Consider the following 23,111-nt stretch of genomic DNA (forward strand, 5'->3'; position numbering starts at 1 on the left):
CGAAATGTTTCAATGTTTCGATTTCTGCAATTTCCGCTTCAGTCAACCATGTACAGTACCCACATCCCTTATCTACATCCCCATTCCCAGTCATCTACATCTCACTCATTTATCTTCCCACTGCAGTCATGGCCTCGGAGCGTCGAACCGCGGACGCATCTGCCGCAACCGATCTCGGGCTGCTGCCGTCCTTCGACACCGCCGCCGATGTGGCTGCCAGCAAGCGCATTCGACTTGCCATCGAGCCAGCACTCGAGCGAACTGTGCGCACCGTGGACGCGGCCGGCGTCGAGACCTACGACGAGTTGAGTACTTGGTTGTATCGAAGGCCTTCTTCCCCCCTCTTTCCACTGGGACTGCCATCCTCACAGACCGAGTTTCCCCCCCCCCCCCACCAACTCACTGCAATACGACGGTCTCGTGACGATTGAGCCCCTTGAACGTGGGGCTCTTGTGCGCCGCGCCGCGGTGACTGTTGAGATCTCACTCTTTGATTTGACTGCTGCTCTGCTGTTTGTTGCTGATCGCAGTCTGCAAACGCCAACGTCCAAGCTGCTGCAAGTGGTCCAATATGTCGACTTTGCGATGGCTCCGATGGACGAGTCAGAAGAAGGCGAGGCCGCTCAGGAGCCAACCGGAGCGCACTCTACTGGCGCAGCCGCTGAGACCACTGAGCCCGCAGCTCCGCCAGAATGGCATTGGAAGGACGTTCAAGATCACATCTTGTGAGGAATTGCATGTGTTTCAAGTATTCCGGGAGAGGATGGCAGCTTGCAGGTGTGTACTCACTTTTCGGATTCGCTTGAAACAGCTACGCACAATCCGAGTCCGAAGTCCTCCTCGATCTTTTCGCGCTGACACGCAACAAAAAGTATCTTGCAATCAACCACACAACTGCTGTCGAGGCTCCAGTGCCGGATCTAGCTTTCCGTGTTGTGGCTAAGCGACAGGTGCGTAATCCACTTCTGAAACATGCTGCCCTCCCTTTTCTTGCAGCATATGGATCTGACAGCCTTGCGCGGCGCTGCTTCCCCTCTGCCATGTAGCTTTTGGCCAATGCTGCAGAAGCGTTGGCGAGCGCAGCTGCCAGACTTGAAAATGCGCTTGAAACCGAGCAGTCCTTCTATTCTCAATTGACCAGTCTACAGCAAGATTGGCGCATTGTTCAGCGTGGCCAAACGCTTGGCTTTGATGTCGGGCTTCGCTCGGGTAACATTTCCTTTCGTTGTACCACCCTTTTGCGAATCGTTCTTTTGATTCGAGATTGCTTGATGGGTTCGGCTCACTTTTGCTCACGATTGCTCTTTTGTAGCGGGCTCTCGACACCCCGGGTCTGGATTGTATTCCATCCGGCGCGGGGACACGGCTGCTTCTGTCGTCATCGAATCACCACCAGATTTGCAAACGGCCACTCGATTGCGGTTTTCAGTCTCTGGCCCTGGCTTGTCGGCTACCAGCACAATCCGTACGTTTCTTGGCCCGCCCCCCTCCTCCTGTTTGGGTTTGCGTAAAGTTCGAAATTGGATGGGAGCCTTACTGACGTGTCCACGCCCCCCTCATTCCTTGGTTCAGTTCATCCGCCATTCCAAGGGCAAGAGCTGTCTCAAATTAGTTCCACTCTGGAGGCTGCACAGCATTCCAACTTTTTGCGCGAGATCTTTTCAGCGGTACAGCACTGAATGATTCTGTTGCAACATGAGCCAGTGTTTTGTTTTGCTGAAGATTCTGACACATTGCGTTGTTGGTTTTGGGATCATTTTGTGTTGACAGTTGACCAGTGACGCATTGGAAGACGTTTCGAATAACGCTAATGTCGTGGGTCACTCAATCACTGCGACTGTGGATTCGTCAACCCGAGTGCAGTTCGACCTAGTGAGCAGTACAGACTCTTCCGAGAGCAGCTCGTCGCCCAACCCTGTGGAATCGGTATGCCTGCGCGTCTTGCCCTCATTTGCACTAGGATGATTCAGGCGGTTGTTGGTCAGTAGCTGCATTGCTGACGGGGTTGTTCAACCACCCCAGATGCTGTGCTCGTCCATCGAAACATTCTTGGCGCAACAAGTGCGAAAAATGCACCTACACGCGAGCAACACGTTGCATTTCCCTTCCGTCTATGCATCGTCGCGACCAGCTCCTCAGATTCAACATGCCAAGTAATTCATCACTGAGTGTCTTGCATGGCTGTTGACTCTGCTATTTATTCCCTGCGCTCATTTTCATCGCCTCTCAATCAGAATTCCTGTGCTTGCACCAGTTCTCGCCATGACACGTCACTGGATTGTGCGGCAGCAAGTTGCGCAAGCGTTGGACAATTTGTCCTCGCGAGTGTCCTCCATTCACGTGGCCACGAGCTGGATGAGCTCGTCTTCGCTGGACTCGTCCACTGCGGTTTTGACTCTGGGGACTGAATTGCTCCATCCAGGGTGAGTAGCTGCGTTGGCGGTTGACCGCCAGTTTGTTGTTTTTTTCGCTTGCTCACGCTGTGTGTGATGCTGATCTTGGCTTGCTTGTCCGGGCGTGTCTCGTTGCGTTCATCGGACAGAATCATCACAATTCACATTCAAGGCACTCAGATTCGATGCCACAATTCGGCCGTGCCATCCACTGAACTGCTGGGGTTGGGCGAATTTGGCGTCTATGTCGTCTTCCAAGTATGCGCCGCGATGGCCAGCGGCTTGGTAGCCGAAGCGCGTTCGTTACTTCGCCGCATCCCAAGCGATCGAGTTGATCTGGGACTTGACAACATTTCTGAATGGCAATGCATCACCGAGTTCCCACGTCGCATTCTGCACGGGCCTGTTCAGCTTTCCTTCCGTCACACTGTTTTGAATCGGTACGTTTGGAGGACTTACGCTATTGGAATGCTGTTTTTTTGATCCTCGCATGGTCCATTCTAACAACTTGTGTGGGTACGGTTGCATCTGGCAGACTACTCGTGATCAGTTTTGACGTAATTCAACCAGTCTCTGCACCCAAGATTGTCCTCCACATTGAGCAAAGTGACGGGACAGTTCTCGACTTGCTGTCGGTGCCGCAGCCTTCTCGGCGCTCGAGCACAGCCAGTTCACCGTACTGGGTGCACTGGTCTTCACTTCCTGGCCAAACGTTCCACGAGCGGTGCCGCTTCTTGTTCTCACAAGCTGCAGCGATTTAATTATTATTTGCTCTTGATAAAGCGGCAATACACAAACCTTATTCAAGTAGTCGGTAGTTGTTCTTTTGGTGTTTAGTCCACTTTTTTTTAGGTGTTCAGATACAAGATCGTGAACCTCTCACAAAACAAAACCCAACAAAAAACAACCAACAACTCGCTCGTTTTTCCAACTGGATCGCTGACTGTACGAACAATTGCAGACGTATTCTGCCGCTCTTAGCTGCCAAGCGAACAGTTCGAGCACCCAATCACATTTTCCCGCCATTCTTTGCTTCTCGCCTCGGCTGCTGCGCCCTCTGCCGAGGACTCTGATGACCCTTGCTTCGGGCAACGACATGAACGACATGTCACAGACGCATGCAGATCACGCCGATATCGCACCCATGGATGATGATGGGTCACCAAGCTTGTCGCAGTGGGAGCACGAAGACGAAGAAGCGGTCGAGAATTCCCGCCAAAATCACCATGCGTCCGCGCCGTTCGCAGCGGCGGCCGCGACAGCCTCTGCGTACCTTGGCAACCAAACCCACACCTGGAGTGGATTGGTATCCGACGGATCCCGTGCAAGGTCGGACCCGGCGATCGCGACGGCGGCTTCTGTCCATCCGTACGCAGCAGCTGCGGATTTTGGTGACATGTCCCTCTCGCCCTTGCTGCCATCGTCGCCATTGATTCCATCCTCGATAGGAAATTTGGAAATGTATGCATCGATGGATGCGCTCGAACCGATGATGTCCGGCTCAGCGCTAATTCTTGCCGATCCGTCGAACGATGCCGACATGCAGTTCAATGACCACGAGCATCTGCTGTTTGCGCAAAGTCCCAGCAGAAATGCGCAGGATTCTCATCTGCAAGAAGCCACCGAGAGCTCAGTAGCATTCAGGCAAGCTCTGTCGTTCTCTCCAAGTACGATTCTGGACACTTCAGCCGCATTGGCGGCCGCAAACCACGTCCAATCCTCGACTTCTCGCGCAGTTGCAACAAGTGCAAACACTCAGATTCCCAAAGGTACAAGGTTGATTTGCGGGGCTGAAGGGTAATTTCACTGACTCACTCACGTCATGATCTCCCTGTTGATCGTACACAATGCGACTCTTAGGTCCTCGAGCACGAAAAGTTTGCTACGTCGACGAGCTTGTACGTCATCATGCTCACTATCCAACGTGATGGTGTGTGTATGTGTGTGCGCGTGTGTGTGCATCGTTGACTCATGGCTCATTTGGAATGGTTTGGAACAGGGCTCCATCTACCATCAAAAGTACACAAAGTACTTTCCAAAGCAAATCGCCGAGCTTCAGCGACAATTCCCTGCTCAAGCGCTTCCCCATGTCGAGCCCACCATCAAGGAGGTATCAATGGCGTCGCCATTGATTTTACAACACACGTTTGCGCAATCAGGTACGACGCCTTTTCGAACGCCATTGCGTTAACTCTGGGGGCAAATTGTCTCCCGCTCATTGTACAGCTTTGTCCCGGCAGATTCAGGATGCATATACTCGTCTTCCCTCTCGCTTGATGGTCAACTTCTTGCTACAGCATCGACGCTCGGCTCCATTTGTCTTTGGGATGCCAACACTTTGGAACAAGTGGGAGAAATCCGCGAACGTGCGGTATGTTTGTTTTGTGTTTCTGCGCTCGCACGATCTCCAATCGATCAGTCTAAACTGACTCGGTTCTTGCCATTTTCCCTTCTGAAAAGGACACTTTTATTATGGACTACTACGCTGTGCATATACTTCCGAATCCGCGATTTGTCGCGGCTGGCGGCAAATGCAAGGATCGACGACGCTGGTCGGCGAACGACAACGACAACCACATTCTGCCATGCGCTGTTCGCGTCTTTGACACTGTGACGTGCGAGGTGGTGGCGATGCTGGCTGGCCATGTAGAGGAGGTCTTGTCGGTCACGAGCGTGACTTTCAAAGGGGCAAATTTTATCGTGAGTACAAGCGAAGATGGTCACATTTGGCGTTATCCAATGGCCGACGACTGGAGGTAAGGTGATCAGCATTGTACGCTGCGACCTACACGCTCGAGCGGCGCACTGACACTGTTCTTAATGCGCTTCAGTGCTCTTGTTGGCACTCCTTGGAGGATGCGCGACGACTTTACTTGCATGGCGTTCGGAGTCGTCTTCATTCCGAATACGGCCAACAAGTTCATGCTGGCAGCATGCGACGATACTGTTCGATTATACGATTTCGAGGACGGGACGGTAAGCTAAATTGGAAATTGGCGTCTGAGCTGAACTGCGGTTTCCCCCCTCCCCCTTTCCCTCTAGGATTCAAAACTCACGTGTTTGGTGCGCTCCAGCTTCTTCAAAGTTTCGGGAGTCTGTACTCCTCGTACTGCGACTGTATTATTAATGCTCCGTGCGAAGATATTCTGCAAGCGGCACACAACGAGTTCTTTTTTATTACACGCGGATGCGAGGTCTTGGATTTAGAGAGTCATTCTGTTGGTGTGTTAGCGTGTTCAATGTACCGAGGGGGGGGGGAAACTGCTGTCCGAGACTCACAACTCATTGGAATGGACGAATCCTTGTCCGCTCGCAGCTTCTCGCCCAAACAAGTGCATCCTTCATCGACTGACTCTTCCAGAGAATGCATCCAGTGGTTTTCGTTTCCAACCAGTGCAAGAGTTTAGCCACAGCGAGTCCGTGGTTTCCCCTGGCTGTTTGTTGAAGTATTCTTGCTTTTTTTTTTTGTTTGGGAGAGAGGCTCATATTTGTATTCGTTGGGTTGGTAGATATCAAGCGAATTCGTGGTTGATGCACATCTCCACAAATGGCAGGTTTTTAGCCGCCCCAACTGTTACCGGTCGTGTGTTCCTGTGGAGTCTTCTTGGCGGAGGTCCTGCTTGCATACTTGCGGATCACTCTGATCGCGAAGTTCGTCAAACCTTATTCCACCCCACAAAGCCGGAGCTTTTCACCTGTGGAGATGGTCGGTTTCCCACTTGTGCTTTGAGGATATGTGGACATGAACCTGTCGCTGATTGGACGCCTGTTTGTGTTTCTGAACATTAGATGGAATGGTCAAGGTATACAGCTCAGTGCCCCCGGCTTCCTTGTCTACTCGTGGAGCAAAGGCCAAATAAACGAACGACAAGTCTCGACCAAAATGAGCGCTCTCCCCTCTAAGAAATGATTGTACTCAGAGTTGGATTGAAAACCCAAGCGTTTGTTTTTCTGACATGAAACGAAGAAAAGCAACCGCGGGCAAATCAAAAACAACGCGAATGACAAAGACAACAACAACAACAACAACAACAACAAAAAAAAAATCAATAAGCAACCTCAATGCATATTTGCAAAGAAAAAAAAAAAAAGACGAGAAAGGAAAAAAAAAAAACCAACCGCATCCACCAGGCAACGCTCAACCCAGTTCAGCAAACTACCACTACTCGAGCACAGACCCGGCGTTGATGGTGGCCTGCATCAGCTCGGGCGAAAGAAAGCCACCCCATTGGTCATCATCACCGACGGAGAGCGGCGGAGGCTCCATCGAGGAGGCAACGTCATTTGAGCCAAAGGTGGCGGGGGTGGACACGACGGGTGGTAGGATGGACTCGATCTGTGCCGGAGCCGACGAGCGAACCTTGGCGGCTTCCAAAAAGCTGTCAAAGTCGTCGGAAGAATCGGTGAAGGTCGGGGGAGTTCTCGTCGCGGCGGCAGAAGTGATCGAGCTGGCAGCGGCACTCGCTCCGGGGTCAACGTGAGAGCCAGAAAACAGAGTGGTCTGTGCTGGAGGCAAAGGCTCAGCAGCGAGCGCAGCTGCGGTCGCACTCGAAGCAGCCAGAGCAGCGGGATTGGTCAACGCACCAGCATCACTGTCATCATCAAGCCATCGTCGCATGTCCGGCGACATGAACGAGTCCGAATCGGCGCGAGTGAGCTTGCTGCAGAATGCAATCAAACAGAGACCACAGCAAGGAGAGACAACAGCAAACAGAGACAACAGCAAAATGAGAGCATGAAAGTTTTGTTGATGTTCGCTGTTTCCTCAATCTCCGTGTCTCTCTCTCTCTCTCTCTGATACTGATTTCAGCTGAGATGACCAAAGTCGTCGACCACACCACCACGATTCATCACACAAAACGTACGACTGAGCAGGCGTGGCAGGAGCAGCAATGGCCGAGGTTTGGGGAGCAGCTTTTTGAGGCGTGGCAGGTGCCGCAGCAGGTCCGTGACTGAAGGCTGACGTTGCCTGGGATTGAGTGGCAGGTTGGTGAGCTGCACGAGCGGCGCCTCGTCGAGCGACGATGGCCTCTTCTTCCTGCTTTTTGAGCCGCTCTTCTTGCTCGGCATACTGCGTTTCCAGCTCCTTGTCTTTGGCCGTCTGCTGACGGATGATTTCGTCAATCTTTTTACGTGTGATGGCTTGGATTTCCTCCGGGGTCAGGACGCGTGGATTGCGTTCCCATTCCGATTGAGGTGTGCGACCAAGATCCGCGTCCGCAACGCCCATCAGGATGTCTGCATCATCCGTCGCTGCACACATGCAAAACAAAACAAAACAAAACAAAAACAAAAACAACAACAAAAAAGGGGGGTTCCAATAAGCACTTAAGTAAGTCAAGCGATTTCGGTTTTTGAGAGTCCAAATGAAGCCCAAATTTCGCCAGAATGACCAAAAATCTGAACGGCGAAGTCTGTCGTTCTCCACACAATGCAATCAACACTGACACCAACCAACGCCACAGAGCTGGTTGCACTTCCGACATACACGACTTTGATGCGTAAGAGAGAGAAAGGGAGAGGGAGAGAGAGAGAAGAGAGAGAGAGAGGTTGTCGCGTTCCCCTCCCTTTCTCTCACAATGATGCCGCGTTCAAACACACTCGCTCTCTCAACCACCCAGTCCCACCTCACGCATCACTCACAGACGTAACGTGGAAACTACCACGTCTCCCGCTCTCGAAACCAGCACAACACAAACACCTCCCCGCCAGCAACGTCAACCTTCGGGGCAGAGTCAGTCACACGGCGAGCACACTCCCCAGTTCACGTTCACCCGTCCGACACTAGCAACGGGCAGAGCGAACAAACGAGCACGAAAAGTCAAGCCAAAGTGAAGTGAACGTGAAAGTGGCAGCGAGTTCGCGAAAGAAGACAAAGACGAAAGACGAAAGAGGGGGGAAAAACGAGTTCTAATGCAAGTTCAGCCAAAAGTCGTTTCGTCCTCTCTCTCTCTCTCTTTCTCTCGCCTCCTTCGACTGAGGTAGCATTCGGAGTGATGGTGGTGATGATGATGATGATGGTGATGGTGATGATGGAAAACTCACTGCGAGCGTCCATGCGCAGGAGCGAGGCAAACTCAACGCCGTCCATCAGCTCGCCAGAGTACTTTGCATTGCTGGCTGGCTGGGTGCTGCGCGCGGACATGGACAGGCCGCCCGAATACGACATGTTTGAGCCGCTGCCATTGCCGCCGCCGCCACCACCGCAGAGAGACGAGCATACTCCACCCATGGCTGTGTAACCAAAAAAAAAACAACGGTCTATCAAGAAGTGGTTTGTGCTTCAACAACGAAAGAAAGAAGAAGGACTGAACAGAAAAGCTCAGAATTGACTCAGAATTGACTAAGAATTGGCCGAAGGGTAAAATGGCAGGGTACACATGTACCACGAATCCAAAAAGGCCTATACTATTGAAGATTCGCCCAGTACCACACTCGATGATGAATGGAAACAAACATATCAACGGCGAGTTCACCAACCCAGCAATCTGCGCCACCACGACACACCACTCTCATTCACTGCTTCGGGTTGAGGCTGCGGTGCGTCTGCTGGTAATTGCACGTCCATGTCAATCAAGAGGGGCTCGCGAAGACGGCCGACATTGCGGAAGGTGCCAGCACACGTCGCCGCATTCACAAACGCGATTGGCGCAGCGCGGTCGCTTTCAGTCCTGTGGTAGTACTCGGAATCGACCGTAATTCCGTAGAAGCCGTGCTCGTGGCCATGTATTTGCAGCCGAGGCCGAACTTCCTGCAACCGATCTGCCAATTCGTTGTCCGAGCGAATGTAGTGCCGCAGCCTCGGTTCCACGACGCCGTATGGAGGCTTGTGTGAGACAACCACATCGGTGTCTGCAGGCAGCAGGTCACTGTAACTGTCAGTGCCTCGTGGCAGCCCAAACGTCGATCCAAAGATTCGCACGCCTTGCGCGGTTGTGATTGTCTCGTTTTGCAGGACGCGCGTATTCCGCAGCAGTGATGACATGGATTGCAAAGCGAAAATCCTGCTCCAATGCACGTCATGATTGCCAAACACTGCAACCTTGGTGGCATGCGGCTGGCGATGCATAAACTTGTTGAACGAGGCACAGTGCGCGCTCTTTCCGAGCCCTGAAAAGTCTCCCGCATGGATGAGAATATCTGTCGTGGAGTTGAAAGTACCAGCAAAGTGAGCGATGTGTTCAACTTGTTCAAACCATGCTTGCACATTTTGACAACGTCAGCACGTCTATGCTGTCGTGCGCTGGAACGAGATTGAACCATTTTGGAGCAGGGTTTTGTTTTCTGTTTCGGTTTCAAACATTCTGTGCGTTCTTACCGCCTTCCGGGACGTTGAGCTGCTCGTGCGCGCCGTGGGTGTCGCTGATGCACACGATACGCACAGTGGCCATTTGCGCACCGGGCGGCAATGGCTTACGTAGCGGGATGTGCAAGTGCGGTTTCGGGCGTTGTTGGGGCGTTGTGGTTTGCGACGACACGGTGGACACTGATGTCATCGCTCTGTCTCTGTCGCTGGGAAGCAGTTGGTGTGATAATGCAACAAAATGAAGACTGAGACTGAGTTTTATCAACCCTGGAAAACTTGGAAAAGAGAGAAACGCAAAAAACACACGACGCATGCATTAGAATTGAAATGGAAATGGACATTGCCAAGCGCCAATGCGAATGCGAATGCAAATCCCGACAGTGCAGGCGTGCTTGGAAACTGTACCTGTATGTATTCCATTTCTCATTTTGGATTCGACTCAGTCCCATAGTGTGTGTGTGTGTTTGCCATTCAAAACCTGGCATGGCTTCTGAGAGCAATCGCATTCAATCCGCCCAAGACGAAGATGTCGACGCAGAGAGCTTTTACGAGCCCGGTCTGTTCCTCGATCTCAAGTACGAGCACGTTTTGTTCCTATCTACAAAATGCTGTTGACTGAGTGGAGTTGTAATGCCACTGAGCGGAGATTGCCCTTGCTCCAAAGATTACTAAATCGTGACGTGCTCTCTCTGCTGCTGCGACAGCTACGCCATCTCAACCGTCCAGTTCGAGCATGTCACCGTGCAAGTCAAGACGCTCCAATCAGGATCCAGTGCGTAAAATCCCCAACTCTGCTGCTTCGCGCTATTTGCCCTCAATGTCGTTGCGCCTCGTGGTGGCTCACTGTTGAACCCAACTCTCTCAACTCCGACGCGACCCCGCCTGGCTTGTCGGTGCCTCCACATCCCTTTGTCGTCATTGTTGTGTGACTTGCACAGCCGATTTCGATCTCACTGGCCAGATTGTATGGCCGGCAGCCTTGGTAAGTCACTCCTCTCGGCACTGCAGTGTTGGACGCGGTCGCTCAATTCAAGTTGACTTGGTTGCTCAGCTCTTGTCCAATTATCTGGTTGAGCACCCGTCCGAGTTTCAAAATGCCGGCTCCATCCTTGAGGTCGGCTCTGGAATAGGTGAGCTCGTGTCGTATTTCGCTGGTGCTGTAAACGTGCTGTAAACGCGCTGTAAACTCATTTTGAGCAACCGTGGACATTCGCAGGCGTTTCAGGACTTGTAGCTGCCAAACTCCACCAAAAGCCAGCTAGTGTTGTGCTATCAGACTACTCGCAAATAGTTCTTGATGTTTTGCGCGAGAATGTGACGTTAAACTTTCCAGAAGAGTCCGCAGGTATGCCGACGACGGAGATGGAATTCATGGCTGGTTTGCACAGCACCGTTCACCCCACTCATCACCGTCAAATACCTACCCGCTTGGTTAGCACCTCGTTGCGCAGCGTTGGCCTGGGGATCTGATCTGAGCGACTTTATCGAGAACCACGGCTTGTTTCAGTGCATTATTGGCGCGGACGTGGTGTACTGGCCCGACCTCGTTGCCCCTCTCCTCCAAACTGTCGAAAAGCTACTATCTCATGAAGTACGTCTGGTTTCGTTTGTGTTGCCTTGTTCAAGTCGATTCGGAAGTGATGACACAGTCGGAAGGAACTAACTCGACGGATGTCGTGATGATTTTGCAGCCAAACTCTTTCAGCATCATCAGTTACATCTCGCGCAGCGCTCAAATCGATCGATTGTTTGAATCGACGGTTATTGATCTGGGTTTCAATGTCGAGCGTATCCAACTAGATGGCAAGTGCCTTGCTTTGGCAGAAAACGAGCGAGCGGCAGGCAAGGATGGCATTTTGTTCCGCCTGACCCGAGTGCCAAAGACCAAGATATAAGAGACGCTTGCTGTCATAGCTGCTTTGTTTCGTGATGTGAGCCAACAATGGGGTTTGCGCTTCCCCGTTGTGAAATCGATGACACTTGAAAACAAGAATAATCTCCATCTTCATTTTACAAAATCAAGTTACACACACGTACAGCGCATGAATACACAAACAAAACGCTCAACTCTATTCCAGGCCCATGGCGATCAATGCTGAAAACTCCCGCTGCACCTCGTTCTTGAATTGCGGACCAAGTGCTTTTCGCTTCAGCATGCCGTCCCATTGGAGATCATTCAATCCGCCCTTCTGAGCAATCTTGAACTTGACCCGCTTGGCAAAGTCAATGCTATCTTCATTCTGTGCTTGCCGCATCGGAGTCAAGTAGTAGACATCGGTGACGACGGCCCATGTTGTCATCAACGACAAGATGTGCATCAAAAAATTTTGTTTGCTTGAGTCCCAGAAGCACTACAAGATGGAAGAAGACGATTTAGTAAGTAGATGTATGCCTTTCAAACCCAACATTCGCTCCATTTTTTTTTTTTTTTTTTTTTTGCTTGCTCTTCTTACCTCGCCAAATGTAGCGTGGTACTTGATGGCGACGGGGTAAACTGTGGCACCAACTTCGAAAGAGCCCTTCTTGAACATCATAACGGATGTGTTGTTGACACAGGTGCCTGAAGTTTCAAACAAACAACAGGGCAAGTCAGTGACGTGCAAGCGAAATAAGGGACAACACGCATCCAACTTTTGACCAACTTTGACGGCCGCTGAACTGTACCTTCAGGGAAGACGAGAATCGGGTTGTTGGACGGATCCTCGACATGATCGCGCAACCGACGTGCAACCACTTGGCGATCCCGCGCTTCGGAGCGGTCAAACCAGATGTGCGTCTGAGCGATGGAAAGCGTCTTTTGCAGCAATCCGATAAACCCTCCGTGCCGCTGTCCGACCATCGAGTAGCAATTATCGTTTGCCAAAACAATGCAGTCGATGGGGGAGGTGTGGTTGGCCACCACAATGCCTGTCGGGGCTCGATTTTCTGGATTGTGATAGCGCACCATTGCAGACCACGACAGAACAAACATGCGAGCGGTGAAGAACGAACAATGGCGTTCGAGCGTTCTTCGGAAGGATGCCGACCGCGGGATGCAGGCAATCAGCGAGAATGAAGCAATGAAAAACCCAACGGCCGTCAATGCAAAGACGAGACGGAATGGGAAGAAGAGGCAGTACCGCACAAAGATGCCACAATAGTACAACGCGCGAAGCCGACGCGAGATTGGCACTCCTTCCAGTTCCACTGGGCGCGAGCGGGTCAAGAGGTTCCAGGACTCGAGGTCTTGTTTCGCAAAGCAGCGCGTCACGTCATCATCCGTCAGCGCTTGCATGGCGTCCGACGCAAAGCCACAAATGTCGGACAGCACAAAGTTCTTCTTGAACGTCGCTACACCACACACAAGAATCAACCAACAAACATCATCAACCACCAGCCTCAAAGTGAGTGTTTTGCCCCCCAAGTGATCATCACACTTTGAGTGGCTGGACACTCAAGCAATTCGCTGTTTCGCATTGCGTTACCAAACGATTGAGAACGCGTCATGCCGCTTGGCTGTCCAAAGGGAAGCTCGTCCGAGACCTGACCGCCACTACTTGTATTACTATTGCTTGCATCGCTGGAGCCACTGTTACTGCTACTGCGCGGGCGGGACGGAGCAGCAGCAGCGGGCGCCTCGTCGCGTGCAGCTTGTAGCAGTTGATAGCTCTTGGAGCGACGCAGCGAGGGCTCTGGTCGTTTTGAAGCCGGGTCGTCCTCGCTGCTGCTGGTGGACATGCCTGCGGCTGTGGCTGTGGCTGTGGCTGTGGTGTCCGCTGACTGCTGCTGCTGCTGCTGCTGCTGTTGGGTGGCGGCGTTCGTGACTTCTTGCTGCTGATGATACGACGCCACGTCTTCGCTGTGGACGCGCTCCACGTACCGCAGCAGACTGCGCAGAGCAGCCATGTAGATGCGACGCACTCCCAGCGACAATCCCAGAAAGGGGAAGGACAGCAGAACGAGCACGAGCGTCGCTGCCCACATTGTCTGCGCGTTGGAAAGATTTGGGAAGAGACTGAAAAAGGGTTGCTCAGAGCTGCTAAGAAGTGGAAAAAAAGTCGAGTGGTCAAGAAGAATGAAATGGATAACAATCGTAGAGGGATTCAGGGTGGTGGTGGTGGTAGTGCTCAAAGAATTGTGATTAAAAAAAAGTGTATCAAGGCCTATTACAAGGTGGAAACCATCAAAGAAATACAAGTGCATCATCATAACGCGAGCTAAAGGAAAAAAAAAAGAAAAAGGATCAAAAGAGATCAGGCAAGCAAAACGCAACGTTTATTGCTTGCGAGGCTTCTTGGACGAGGCCGGGGTTGCGGGAGCTGCTGCTGCGCTGGGGGTGGCAGGTGCGCGGGCATCGTGCTGCTCGGCAGCACGCTTCTGAGATTTGACGGCAGCGGGCGTTGCCGGAGCAGCTTGGACTGGGGTGTTGAGGCCCTTCGGAGGCTTGGAGACAGCGTCGTGCTTGGCGGGGGTTTTCGAGGCCGGGGCGGGTGTGGAAGGTGCTTCAACCCGAACCTTCTTTGGAGTGGCGGCAGGCGCTGTCGGAGCAGCCGGCTCAGCAGGGCGCTTTTGGGAGGCACGAGCATTGCTGTACCAAACACGGCACAAGCAAACACACAAACAGACACATACACGTACACAGTCAGCGCATGTTTCAATTTGACGAATCATCACAGCGAAAACAAGCACACTCACCCCGACTCGCTCGGTTTGCTGGAGCGGAGGCCGGCGAGAAGTTGCTGCGCGATGGAGCGAACCGCTGTTGATTGCTCGCAAAGGCTAGAGTCAAGCAGCGCCTCAACAGCCGAGACGCACTCGTTCACGTCGAAAGCGTCGTGCAACTGTGGAGAGAGAGAGAAAATGATGGACAGAAGAGCCAGCAACAAGCCACTCAGTACCAAACTTTGCATCAACACAATCACAAGTCGTTGTTGGTGAAGAGGCAACTCACCGAAACCTGATGTTGCTTGAGAATGTTCAAGTTCATCTGGGCAAAGCGGAGCATCTCGCGCATGTGCTTGGCGCGCAGCTGCTGCTGCTCGTTGTTCTGGACGTACTCGCGGATGGCGGCGGCAGAAGCAAGCTGGATGCTTCGTGAAATTTCCACCAACCGATCGGGGTGTGCAACCTGCGAGACGACACGAACATTGAGTGGTCGAAATCTCCGACGAAAAACTCCAGGCAGCAAACAAACAAACAAAAAAAAAACCCGAAAAAAAACCAATCACTTACAATAAACAGCTTTTGCTTCATCAGCAAGCCAAGCAAGCCATACGCTTGGGTGATGCGGAAGGCAGTGTTAGCGGAGGTGGTTGCAGCCACCAAGTCTTCAGCGAGCAGCCAGCCCACTTGGGGATATCGTTGTATCAACTCCTCAAACATGGATGGATACAGACGTGTACCCTTCTTGTGCATCAAGTTGTTTAGTGCGTTGCGGAGCAGGGGCTCAACGATTGCGCGGTCCAGCGAACCAAACTAAACCAACACAAATTCAACAAATGAATTAAAAAAAAATGAGTACTTCCAGAAACTCTTCCCCGAAAGCCACACAAGGACAGAAACAGCCACTCACATCATCGGATGACTCTTCTTCAGCAGACGCATCCGTTTTGCGCTGGCCTCGTGTCTTGAGCGGGCTGACTTCCGAGGCAGCGTCGTTGCCAATAAGCACGCGCAGAACTAGCAACATGGCAGAGGTACACAGGCTGACATGCGCGACCGTGGGGGCATGGAGCGCCTCCGACATGATGTTCTTGAGAATATCGTGGGCATGCTCGAGATTGAGCGCTGGTGTTTTCGGGTAGGGCTTTATCTTGGACAGCTTGCTCTTAAAGAGCAGGTCCAATCGCTCGCTCACTCCGGCAAACTGGCGCGAGCCAAAAGTGCGACGGATGGTCACCAGGAAGGGCAAAATAAGGTCGAGGACTAGCGGGTTGGCAGACTGCTTGCGGATGAAGATTTCGAGCAAATCAATGACCTTCATCTTGAGGTGCAGCATGTCGCGCTTGGCATCTGCAGAGGAGCACACAATGACGTGAGACGAGTCAAACAATAGTTCCGCCCCACCCCCCAAAACCAAAACCAAAACCAAAACCAAAACAAACAAACAACAACCCCCCGCATTCCCCCCCCCAATAAACTCATGCCTTACCGCGACGTTCGACAGCCAGATTGCGCTTCTCGCGGAAAACTCGAGCAAGAGCCTCATCAAACTGAACCATGGCATCGTCGTCAAAGAGCTCTTCGTCAGACGAGTCCGACTCGGGCTCGACGGGCTTGGCCTTGCCGTTCTTGCTTCCGGCCTTGGGCTTTTGGTCGCCGTTGGGCTGGACGCTGTGGGCCTTCTTGGAAGCTGCCGGGCCAAGGGCGGCGAGAATCTTGCGGCGGAACTCATCGTCCACCTCGCCTTCTGGGTCGGACTCGTCGAGATCAGAGTTGTCCTCTTCGTCGTCGCTGCCAAAGCTCAGCACGCTCTCGTCGTCGCTGTCAGCCGCCTTGTGGTGCCGATCAACATCCATGCGGGCGTGCTGGGCAATAGAGTCGCCCTCCTCCTCATCCTCGTCGTGGTGGTCGTCGTCACTATCGTCGTGCTCGTGGTCACCAGCGTTGCCATCATCATTTTCGTCCAGCTGCATGAGCTGATCCGAGTCTTGCAGTTCAAAGAGGTCGCTTTCGCCAGTCTTGGAGTCGCGCACCTCGAGAACGTCGAGGAAGAGCTGCAACGAAGTCTCGGTGAGCTGGTCGCAGAACACGCGGAAGACTTGCATCACGACGTTGCGCATCAAGCTGGAAGGCTTGGACAAGAACGAAATCATAATGTCGCACAGCACATCCAATGGATTGGGCGCGTCGCCAGCCTCGTCTTCACCAGACTTTGGCTTCTTGGCATTCTTCTTTGCGCCAACGTTATGCGCGAGTGTCTCCTCATAGACGTGCTCCAGTTCGTCGAGAATGTCCACACTCTCGGCGGGGCTGGAGAGCACCAACACGCTCAAATGCAAGAACAAGAGCTCGAAAGCGCGGCATTGCGCTCGCAATTGTCGGTTGTGTTCAGCGCTCTTGACAGCGTTCTTGGACGGAGTGCGAGGGGCGGAAGGGGCGGTGGTGGGCGCCTCCTCCAGCTCGGCAGCGCGAGCATGCAACGTGGCAGCGATGGCAAGGGCAGACTCGCGAGCAGTCAACATTTCCGGAGCAAATTCGGTTGCTGGTGTCAGGGTGATTGACGCTGCACCTGACGACTTGCTCTTGGTGGGTGTCTTGGTCTTGGCAGCGCCCGCAGACACGTGGTTCCAAGAAATGAGCGTCGAAGCATCGGCCGCCAGCTGTTGGACCCAGAAATCGCCAGAGGCCATGGTGCCTTCAAGCTGCTGGAGCTGGCGGGAAGTCGGCGCAGCCGCACCTTCTTCCTTGGGCGGGGTCATGCTGGACAGTTCTGCCAACACGCTGGAAAATCGCTGCAAGACCGAAGTGTGGGTGCTCGCGGTCAGAGCGGGAGTCGGGACATGCGACGCTTCGGGGAAGGGCGCAGATCCGCTGCCAGACAGGTTGAACAGACCATGAGCGAGCAAAAATCGGGCAATCGACAGCAGCAACGCCTCGTCCTTGGGAATACGGCCGTTGCGGACAATCATGAGCAGCTGGTCAATGGCCCATTCGCGACGTGCCTGGATGCGGCGCACCTTGTCGGTGGCAGCATCCGCCGGGGTGGGTTGGGCACTTTCGAGCACTGTCGACGACTCATCATCGCTGATGACGCAGACGAGGAACTGTTGCATGGCAAACTCTGCGTGAGCCTTGACGCCTCCAAGATCCGAGCCGACAATCAGACGCTCAACGGTCTTGGTGCCAGTGAGCGAGTCGAATCGGAGGTTGCCTTGCTTGCCGAGCAGCTGGGCGAGCACGGCAGAGCGCGTGGTTTGGTCGTTGCTCTTGTTGACAATTTCGACGAGCGCATCGAGAGCCGAGCGAGCAGCCTTGTGAAGCAGGGTGTGCTTGCCGGCCGCATTGGTGATGAGGGAGCGGATGAACTGGCGTGTAAAGACGAGCGCGACTTGCGAAGGTTGTAGGCGAGCCAGGAACATTTCAAACAGCTTGAAGCCGAGGAATTTTCGCTCGTGGGTCGAGCCAAACAGCGTGCCCTCAACGACAACAGTCCAAAAGTCTGTAATAAGATTGTCGGCGCTGGGAGTGGGAGCAGCGCCAGACTTTTGCTGCTTGCCGGCCTTCGTCGAGGCAGCTTGGCTGGCAGGAAGCGTCAGCTCGTCAAGCACCAGTTGCCACACAATGTGAACGCGGGGATGTGCCACGTCGGTAGATTCGGCCAACATGGTCGCCAGCTTTGCAAAGTTGGCGGGATGCACGACACGAGCATGCTTCCACTGACCAAGGAGGCCATCGCAGGCTTGAGGCGCCCAGCGTTGCAGCGCCAAGGAGACGGCCACAACCTCGGGGCCAAACTCGGACGCGTTGGCGAGGAATGGTGCGAGCGTCGGCACGAGTTGTGCCGAGATGACGCTCGCTGGGGTGGTGCGGACGAGCAGAATCAGCCCTTGGCAGCAAATCTCGCGCACGTACGACTTCTTTTGGAGCATGTGGATGAGATCTGATGCAATGCGAGTCACGATTGGCATGTGTGTGACTGCAACGGTGGCTGTTTTGTGGTGAGCAGCAGGGGTGCGCACCGCGGAGGCGCTCTTCATGCGACCAGCAGCGTTGTCGTCGTCATCGTCATCATCGGAGGAAGACGACGAGGTGGCGCCGGAATCGTCCGAATCGTTGCCAGAGGAGCTGTTGCGAGCATGCGACGATGCAGCCGGGCCATCCGACACGGTGACTGCCGTTGCGTTCGGCACAGTCTCTGCAAGGACGGCCGGATCCGATGCGATGCGGTCCGAGCGAAGAATCGAGAGCAGCGCAAACACGCGACCAAACAGCGCGTCCTTGATTTCCTGAGGCGTCCCAGGCGCAGCCCGGGAGAGCATTGACGGCGACGCAGTCGAGTACGGCGCGGTGGGATCGACGAGCTGCTCGTCCATCAAGCGAACGACGCGCGCGAGTTCAATCTGGTGGAAGGTGCGCAGCAGCAGCGTGAGGCCGAGCGCAAAGCCCTGCCGAGCGCCCTCGCGGCTCGATGCAACGCCGCGGATCAGACGACGCAATGCGTAGTTGACGTCTGCACTCAAATGACGATCATCGTCATCATCATCATCATCCTCGTCGTCTTGGTCTTGATCATCATCATCATCATCGTCGTCAACGTCGCCTTCAGCTGGCTCGTTGTCGCCCTCGTCCTGGTCGTCCTCGTCGTCATCGCCCTCGGCCGCCTTGCTCCGATCGGCCTGTGATGCGCCCGACTTTGTGTTGTGAGCATCGCGGGCGCCGGTGGCTGACTTTGCGTTGGCCTTGGCTGGGGCTGCATTGGCCTTGGTCGCCATGTGGCTTGCTGCGGCCTTCGCTCCGGCTGCGGATCCTCCTGCCACCGCTGCTGCTGCCGCCGCCGCTGCTGCTGCTGCGCTGATGGCTGGCTTGCCTGACGCAGCAGACGCGCCGTGGGCACCTGCGGACGCGGCCGATCCCGCCTTGAGCCGGGTCGCCTCGTGCGTGCCCTGGGCCACGCGGAGGCCTTCGACCAGCGACGTCGCCGCCGCCGTGCGCACCTTCTCCTCCAGCGAGGCAAGGTTGTTGTAGTGCTGAAGCAGGTTGCTTGCCGATGCCACCACCAGGCCCGGACGACCGCCCTGGGCTTGGGCTGGTTTGACAGGCTTCATAGTGATGGATTGAATGGAAAATGAAAAAAAAAAAAAAAAAAACAAGCTGAATAAAAAAAAAAAAAAAAAAGAAAAAAAAAAAAAAAAAGAGCAAGTCGGGACTGAGGCGGATGGATGGACTGGTCGCTGACAATGAGATGTGCTCGAAAGCCAAAAAAGCACAGAACGAACGCGAGAGCAAGAGATGGGAAGAAAAAAAACACGGATGGATGCAGTGGAAAGAAGGAAACGAAAAATGGATACATTTCAACAAAGTTGGTCGAGCTGTTTCGAGCTGTTTCGTTCATCCTGACTGTTTCAAAAACTCGTCCACCCAATACTTGGTTTGGCGCAAGTAGAACATTGGGTCGTCGTTCGGGTAGTACTCGTACGAGAAGGGTGGGTCGGTCGTCGTGCTGAATTTGACGGCAGGCTCGATTTGTGTGCCTTCATGCCTGTTTTCAGTTCCCAAATAAACAACAACACGGACGCAGTGATGAGAGAGGGGCTTTTCCTGACCCTGTTTGAAGAGCTGGTAACGCCTTCTCTCACAGACCACGGCCTCCATCAGTGTGCAAAAAAACTTCCACTTACCACTCATTGAACGATGTGATGGACACCACTTCCGGTTTCACACTCAACGCAGCCTTCCACATGTCTTCGTAATACTTGCCGTCACCGCGTCCGCGCTGGTTTGCAGGATTCCAGGGCCGAATGCGCAGATCGCTGTATCCAGGTCCGACGCTTGGCACCCAAATGAAGCGGTTGGAACTTGCCCAACGCGCAATGTCCGCCCATTGACGCGTTGTGCTGCCGTACGTGAAGCCATCCGTCGCAAAGTACGAGTAGGCGCCATCAAAGCCTCCAGAGAGCAAGTCTTGCTTGTCGTTTTGGTTGACGAGCAACCCAATTGCGACAACGTCGTACTTGGTCCCTCGAACGGTCAGATCGCCTGTTCGACCAAACACGCGCTTCCAGCTCGCCGAAGGCGTCTGGTACGAGTCGTAGACATAAATCCAAGGCAAATTGCCACGCGTAGCATCGCGGAACAGTCCGGGATGCCCGCCATACAAGTCGAGAAACTCAATCCAAGCTGCGCGCGTTGATGGGCCGTCGCGGTTTTTGAATGGCTAGAGGGTGTTGAGTGTATCGAGCATGGCCAGAGCAAAAAACAAACAAAAAGCAGCACAAACAGAGAGGCAGTCGCAAGAGGTAAGAATAGGCAGGAACGAAAGATAGAGCACTGATCTTTAGGGGGGGGGGGCGTATGTTTTACCTCGATGTGCAAGCAGACTTGCAGCCCATACTTGGCCGCAGTTTCTAGAACCAAGTCGTTATGAGCCTTGTTGAAGATGCCTTGATCGTCCGCGAGGCCTGGTGGATACCACGAGAGCGACAGAACAGCAATTCCTGCCTCCTTCATCTGTCGCATGTGCAAATCCACCACGGCGGGATTGATGGAGGAGTACGGCCCCAGCTGCGGGTAAAAGTTGGCTCCAATCTGCTCCGGGGGAGTGTACTTGTGGTTGCCATTGATGACATTGTGGTTCCTGCGAGAAAACAAGACCCAGTTCAAAATTCACAAAAAACCGATCAGTACTGAGACTGTAGGACATCCATTCCGTTGATCTCACAACGGTATAACCATTGCGCTGTGCTCATCTTCTCCTTTACCAATGCAGATACACCGAGTCATACTCGGGTGCGCCGTACCACGCATAGTAGAATGCATGAATACGCGGCGACGGTTGCTCTTGAGCGACCTGCGCCTGTGCTTGCTGCAGATCGCGAGCCTGCGAATCATGCTGTGCCTGCTCGTCAAACGCTGGCTGGTGGCGGGGCCCAAGGGCCGGTGGCTGGGGCAGTAGCTCTGGGAGCTGCATGTCGTTCTGACGCAGCCGCGGCGGTGGATGTGCACCGCGTTCTGGCACCACCGGCGGGAGGTGCTCTTGGAGTTGCACATGCTGCTGCTGTTGCAGCCGGAGCTGCTCTTGGCGGAAGTTCTGCAGCTGCTCGTGCTGCTCGCGTCGGAGTTCAGCAATCTGCTCTGGTGAACCAATCAGCTCCTCGCTTTGGCCTTCCGAGGTCTCAGGAGGCGGCGGAGCTGTTGCAAACAGCACGCAGACAATCACACCCACTATGGCCAGAGCGGCGAGAAACCGGCGCGTCCGGGGTCGGAGGATGATGGTTCGCATCAAATCTGAGAGGCAACAGAGCGAAAAGCGGACTGTCCTCTCTCTCTCTCTGGGGTCAGTGTACGTGAAGTCCTGTATGATGGTATAGCAGTGCATGATGCAAGACCAACGCAACCGCAGTGAACGCGACAAACGGAAGGCAGTCGCTGTTGTTTGTTGTTTGTTGTTGTTTTGATTAGATTGACATTGACAGCAATGAAATAAGCACGTATAACAGCATGAAAGATGCCGAGAATGATTACACACAGGGGTTACAAAACCCCACACAAAGCTTTGGCGCGTTGACAACTGCAACTGCAACAACGGCGACTGTGCCGCATCTTGCTTTGCCCTTGACACGCGAGTTTTCAAAGTTTGCTGAAACGAGCAGTCACGCGTTCTTGCTTCTTGTGACAACAACACCAACCACTACTACCACGACGACGACGACGACGACGACTGTACTACTTGTCCTTGAGACTCGAGTTTCGAAGTGCGCTTAGACGAGCAGTAACGCGTTCTGCTTCTTGTTGCACGCTTTCCTGAGTCTTTTCGGCCTTCACAAAGAGTGAGCGAATGTCATCTCGCAGTCCTTCCCAGGTCTTGGCCGATCCGACAGAGCTCGAAACAGTCTGATGGTGATGTTTTTGCAAAAGTGTTTGGACGATACGAGTGAGGTAACAACAGAATCACAAGCCTTTGTAACCAACCATTCTCGTTGATCTCGAGTAGACTGCGACGAGTTTGTTCCGCCACAAGCGCACAAAAGCAGCGTGCGTGCAGCTGTTTTACCTGAGTTTGCATTGCCTCGAGGTCTTCCATCATGTACGATAGGAAGGCGAGCATATTCTGGAGCTTTTGCTTGGTTGAGTTTGTCTCTCTGAGCGATCCCTGCAATCTGTTCATGACAGCGCGGCGGTTGATGCGACCCTTCTCCTTGTTCACTCGGCTCACTGCAGGGTCCATGGACTTTGCATTGGGGCCGTTTGTGCCAGTGCTGCTGCTGCGGCCACTCCGCTCGCCGCCCGACGACCCCGCTGGTGCTCCTGCTGCTCCGGCCGTTGATCCTGGTGCTCCTCCGGATCCTGCAGTGGCCGCAGTGGCCGCAGTGGCAGTCGTGGCAGCAGTGGTAGTTGTGGCAGCAGTAGTACCGGCAGCGGTCTCGTCTGCAGATCCGTCCTCATCCTCGCGTTCTCGCCGTGCTGCTGCTACTTCTGAAGATGACGACGATGCCGACGATGACGACGACGATGATGCTGATGTCGATGCTGGTGTTGCGGATGATGTGGCGGTCGTGGAAGTGTCCATTGGCTGAGCGTCATCGTTCGCTTGCTCTGGTCGTTGCTCAGCCAACGCAGCAGCAGCAGCAGCGCCGCTCTCAGCTGGTAATGCCGAATCCATCTTTCAAGTTTGTTTGTTTTGAAAAAGGGGGAGGGGGGACGGGTTTCGTGTTTATGGTTTGTCTGGTGTTGGTCTCTTTGAGATTTGAGCGAACGCTGAGAAATGGGGTCAA

The 23,111-nt window shown here is 53.7% G+C and overlaps 8 protein-coding genes across 8 annotated transcripts; 3 read left to right on the forward strand and 5 right to left on the reverse strand.

The window, feature by feature from the left end:
* Positions 1-100: 100 nt before the first annotated feature.
* On the forward strand, positions 101-3,203 carry CAOG_04561 (hypothetical protein). The gene is made up of 11 exons (XM_004347258.2): positions 101-304; positions 531-725; positions 812-950; positions 1,047-1,209; positions 1,313-1,465; positions 1,573-1,667; positions 1,771-1,926; positions 2,023-2,153; positions 2,235-2,423; positions 2,543-2,833; positions 2,929-3,203. The coding sequence occupies exons 1-11, from the start codon at positions 129-131 to the stop codon at positions 3,152-3,154; spliced, it is 1,914 nt and encodes a 637-aa protein (XP_004347308.2). The 5' UTR covers positions 101-128; the 3' UTR covers positions 3,155-3,203.
* Positions 3,204-3,458: 255 nt separating this feature from the next.
* CAOG_04562 (hypothetical protein) lies at positions 3,459-6,330 on the forward strand. Its single transcript, XM_004347259.2, has 10 exons — positions 3,459-4,162; positions 4,254-4,291; positions 4,393-4,552; positions 4,634-4,764; positions 4,854-5,149; positions 5,225-5,369; positions 5,479-5,615; positions 5,710-5,809; positions 5,903-6,099; positions 6,183-6,330. The coding sequence occupies exons 1-7, from the start codon at positions 3,466-3,468 to the stop codon at positions 5,518-5,520; spliced, it is 1,509 nt and encodes a 502-aa protein (XP_004347309.1). The 5' UTR covers positions 3,459-3,465; the 3' UTR covers positions 5,521-5,615; positions 5,710-5,809; positions 5,903-6,099; positions 6,183-6,330.
* On the reverse strand, positions 6,316-8,759 carry CAOG_04563 (hypothetical protein). Its single transcript, XM_004347260.2, has 3 exons — positions 8,439-8,759; positions 7,259-7,646; positions 6,316-7,054 (listed from the first exon to the last, which is right to left on the reverse strand). Exons 1-3 carry the CDS (start codon positions 8,623-8,625, stop codon positions 6,556-6,558), a joined length of 1,074 nt encoding a protein of 357 aa, XP_004347310.2. The 5' UTR covers positions 8,626-8,759; the 3' UTR covers positions 6,316-6,555.
* A 1,377-nt stretch (positions 8,760-10,136) lies between these two features.
* On the forward strand, positions 10,137-11,754 carry CAOG_04564 (hypothetical protein). Its single transcript, XM_004347261.2, has 7 exons — positions 10,137-10,274; positions 10,404-10,471; positions 10,638-10,681; positions 10,751-10,829; positions 10,916-11,044; positions 11,136-11,290; positions 11,391-11,754. Exons 1-7 carry the CDS (start codon positions 10,183-10,185, stop codon positions 11,592-11,594), a joined length of 771 nt encoding a protein of 256 aa, XP_004347311.1. The 5' UTR covers positions 10,137-10,182; the 3' UTR covers positions 11,595-11,754.
* On the reverse strand, positions 11,696-13,746 carry CAOG_04565 (lysophosphatidic acid acyltransferase zeta). Its single transcript, XM_004347262.2, has 4 exons — positions 13,164-13,746; positions 12,364-13,029; positions 12,153-12,259; positions 11,696-12,050 (listed from the first exon to the last, which is right to left on the reverse strand). Exons 1-4 carry the CDS (start codon positions 13,660-13,662, stop codon positions 11,769-11,771), a joined length of 1,554 nt encoding a protein of 517 aa, XP_004347312.2. The 5' UTR covers positions 13,663-13,746; the 3' UTR covers positions 11,696-11,768.
* Positions 13,747-13,805: 59 nt separating this feature from the next.
* On the reverse strand, positions 13,806-19,476 carry CAOG_04566 (hypothetical protein). The gene is made up of 6 exons (XM_004347263.2): positions 15,830-19,476; positions 15,251-15,690; positions 14,911-15,153; positions 14,630-14,806; positions 14,374-14,519; positions 13,806-14,266 (listed from the first exon to the last, which is right to left on the reverse strand). Exons 1-6 carry the CDS (start codon positions 19,443-19,445, stop codon positions 13,954-13,956), a joined length of 4,935 nt encoding a protein of 1,644 aa, XP_004347313.1. The 5' UTR covers positions 19,446-19,476; the 3' UTR covers positions 13,806-13,953.
* A 226-nt stretch (positions 19,477-19,702) lies between these two features.
* Positions 19,703-21,715, reverse strand: CAOG_04567 (mannosidase; the record flags this gene model as incomplete). The annotated part of the gene is made up of 4 exons (XM_004347264.2): positions 19,703-19,879; positions 20,019-20,554; positions 20,701-20,974; positions 21,099-21,715. 4 exons carry the CDS (start codon positions 21,713-21,715, stop codon positions 19,729-19,731), a joined length of 1,578 nt encoding a protein of 525 aa, XP_004347314.2. The 3' UTR covers positions 19,703-19,728.
* A 5-nt stretch (positions 21,716-21,720) lies between these two features.
* On the reverse strand, positions 21,721-23,109 carry CAOG_04568 (hypothetical protein). Its single transcript, XM_004347265.2, has 2 exons — positions 22,391-23,109; positions 21,721-22,230 (listed from the first exon to the last, which is right to left on the reverse strand). Exons 1-2 carry the CDS (start codon positions 22,997-22,999, stop codon positions 22,063-22,065), a joined length of 777 nt encoding a protein of 258 aa, XP_004347315.1. The 5' UTR covers positions 23,000-23,109; the 3' UTR covers positions 21,721-22,062.
* Between the last annotated feature and the right edge of the window lie 2 nt (positions 23,110-23,111).

The sequence above is a fragment of the Capsaspora owczarzaki genome, assembly GCF_000151315.2.
Source record: "Capsaspora owczarzaki ATCC 30864 unplaced genomic scaffold supercont2.7, whole genome shotgun sequence".
Classification (NCBI taxonomy): Eukaryota; class Filasterea; order Ministeriida; family Capsasporidae; genus Capsaspora; species Capsaspora owczarzaki.

What these genes read in the sequence shown, in the direction of transcription:
- CAOG_04561 (XM_004347258.2), top strand. Translation starts at nt 129, where the DNA reads ATGGCCTCGGAGCGTCGAACCGCGGACGCATCTGCCGCAACCGATCTC. An exon ending in GGCGTCGAGACCTACGACGA is followed by an intron (nt 305 to 530) that starts GTTGAGTACTTG and finishes TGCTGATCGCAG; the next exon opens with TCTGCAAACGCCAACGTCCA. An exon ending in GTGTTGTGGCTAAGCGACAG is followed by an intron (nt 951 to 1,046) that starts GTGCGTAATCCA and finishes TCTGCCATGTAG; the next exon opens with CTTTTGGCCAATGCTGCAGA.
- CAOG_04562 (XM_004347259.2), top strand. Translation starts at nt 3,466, where the DNA reads ATGACCCTTGCTTCGGGCAACGACATGAACGACATGTCACAGACGCAT. An exon ending in TTTGCTACGTCGACGAGCTT is followed by an intron (nt 4,292 to 4,392) that starts GTACGTCATCAT and finishes GGTTTGGAACAG; the next exon opens with GGCTCCATCTACCATCAAAA. An exon ending in ACACACGTTTGCGCAATCAG is followed by an intron (nt 4,553 to 4,633) that starts GTACGACGCCTT and finishes TTGTCCCGGCAG; the next exon opens with ATTCAGGATGCATATACTCG.
- CAOG_04563 (XM_004347260.2), bottom strand. Translation starts at nt 8,625, where the DNA reads ATGGGTGGAGTATGCTCGTCTCTCTGCGGTGGTGGCGGCGGCGGCAAT. An exon ending in CCTGCGCATGGACGCTCGCA is followed by an intron (nt 7,647 to 8,438) that starts GTGAGTTTTCCA and finishes GCATGTGTGCAG; the next exon opens with CGACGGATGATGCAGACATC. An exon ending in CCTGCCACGCCTGCTCAGTC is followed by an intron (nt 7,055 to 7,258) that starts GTACGTTTTGTG and finishes TGCATTCTGCAG; the next exon opens with CAAGCTCACTCGCGCCGATT.
- CAOG_04564 (XM_004347261.2), top strand. Translation starts at nt 10,183, where the DNA reads ATGGCTTCTGAGAGCAATCGCATTCAATCCGCCCAAGACGAAGATGTC. An exon ending in GGTCTGTTCCTCGATCTCAA is followed by an intron (nt 10,275 to 10,403) that starts GTACGAGCACGT and finishes CTGCTGCGACAG; the next exon opens with CTACGCCATCTCAACCGTCC. An exon ending in GACGCTCCAATCAGGATCCA is followed by an intron (nt 10,472 to 10,637) that starts GTGCGTAAAATC and finishes TGACTTGCACAG; the next exon opens with CCGATTTCGATCTCACTGGC.
- CAOG_04565 (XM_004347262.2), bottom strand. Translation starts at nt 13,662, where the DNA reads ATGTGGGCAGCGACGCTCGTGCTCGTTCTGCTGTCCTTCCCCTTTCTG. An exon ending in GATTCTCGTCTTCCCTGAAG is followed by an intron (nt 12,260 to 12,363) that starts GTACAGTTCAGC and finishes TTGAAACTTCAG; the next exon opens with GCACCTGTGTCAACAACACA. An exon ending in ACCACGCTACATTTGGCGAG is followed by an intron (nt 12,051 to 12,152) that starts GTAAGAAGAGCA and finishes TCCATCTTGTAG; the next exon opens with TGCTTCTGGGACTCAAGCAA.
- CAOG_04566 (XM_004347263.2), bottom strand. Translation starts at nt 19,445, where the DNA reads ATGAAGCCTGTCAAACCAGCCCAAGCCCAGGGCGGTCGTCCGGGCCTG. An exon ending in TCTGGCTGTCGAACGTCGCG is followed by an intron (nt 15,691 to 15,829) that starts GTAAGGCATGAG and finishes GCTCCTCTGCAG; the next exon opens with ATGCCAAGCGCGACATGCTG. An exon ending in TCAAGCAACATCAGGTTTCG is followed by an intron (nt 14,520 to 14,629) that starts GTGAGTTGCCTC and finishes CTCTCTCCACAG; the next exon opens with TTGCACGACGCTTTCGACGT.
- CAOG_04568 (XM_004347265.2), bottom strand. Translation starts at nt 22,999, where the DNA reads ATGGATTCGGCATTACCAGCTGAGAGCGGCGCTGCTGCTGCTGCTGCG. An exon ending in TCGAGGCAATGCAAACTCAG is followed by an intron (nt 22,231 to 22,390) that starts GTAAAACAGCTG and finishes CATCACCATCAG; the next exon opens with ACTGTTTCGAGCTCTGTCGG.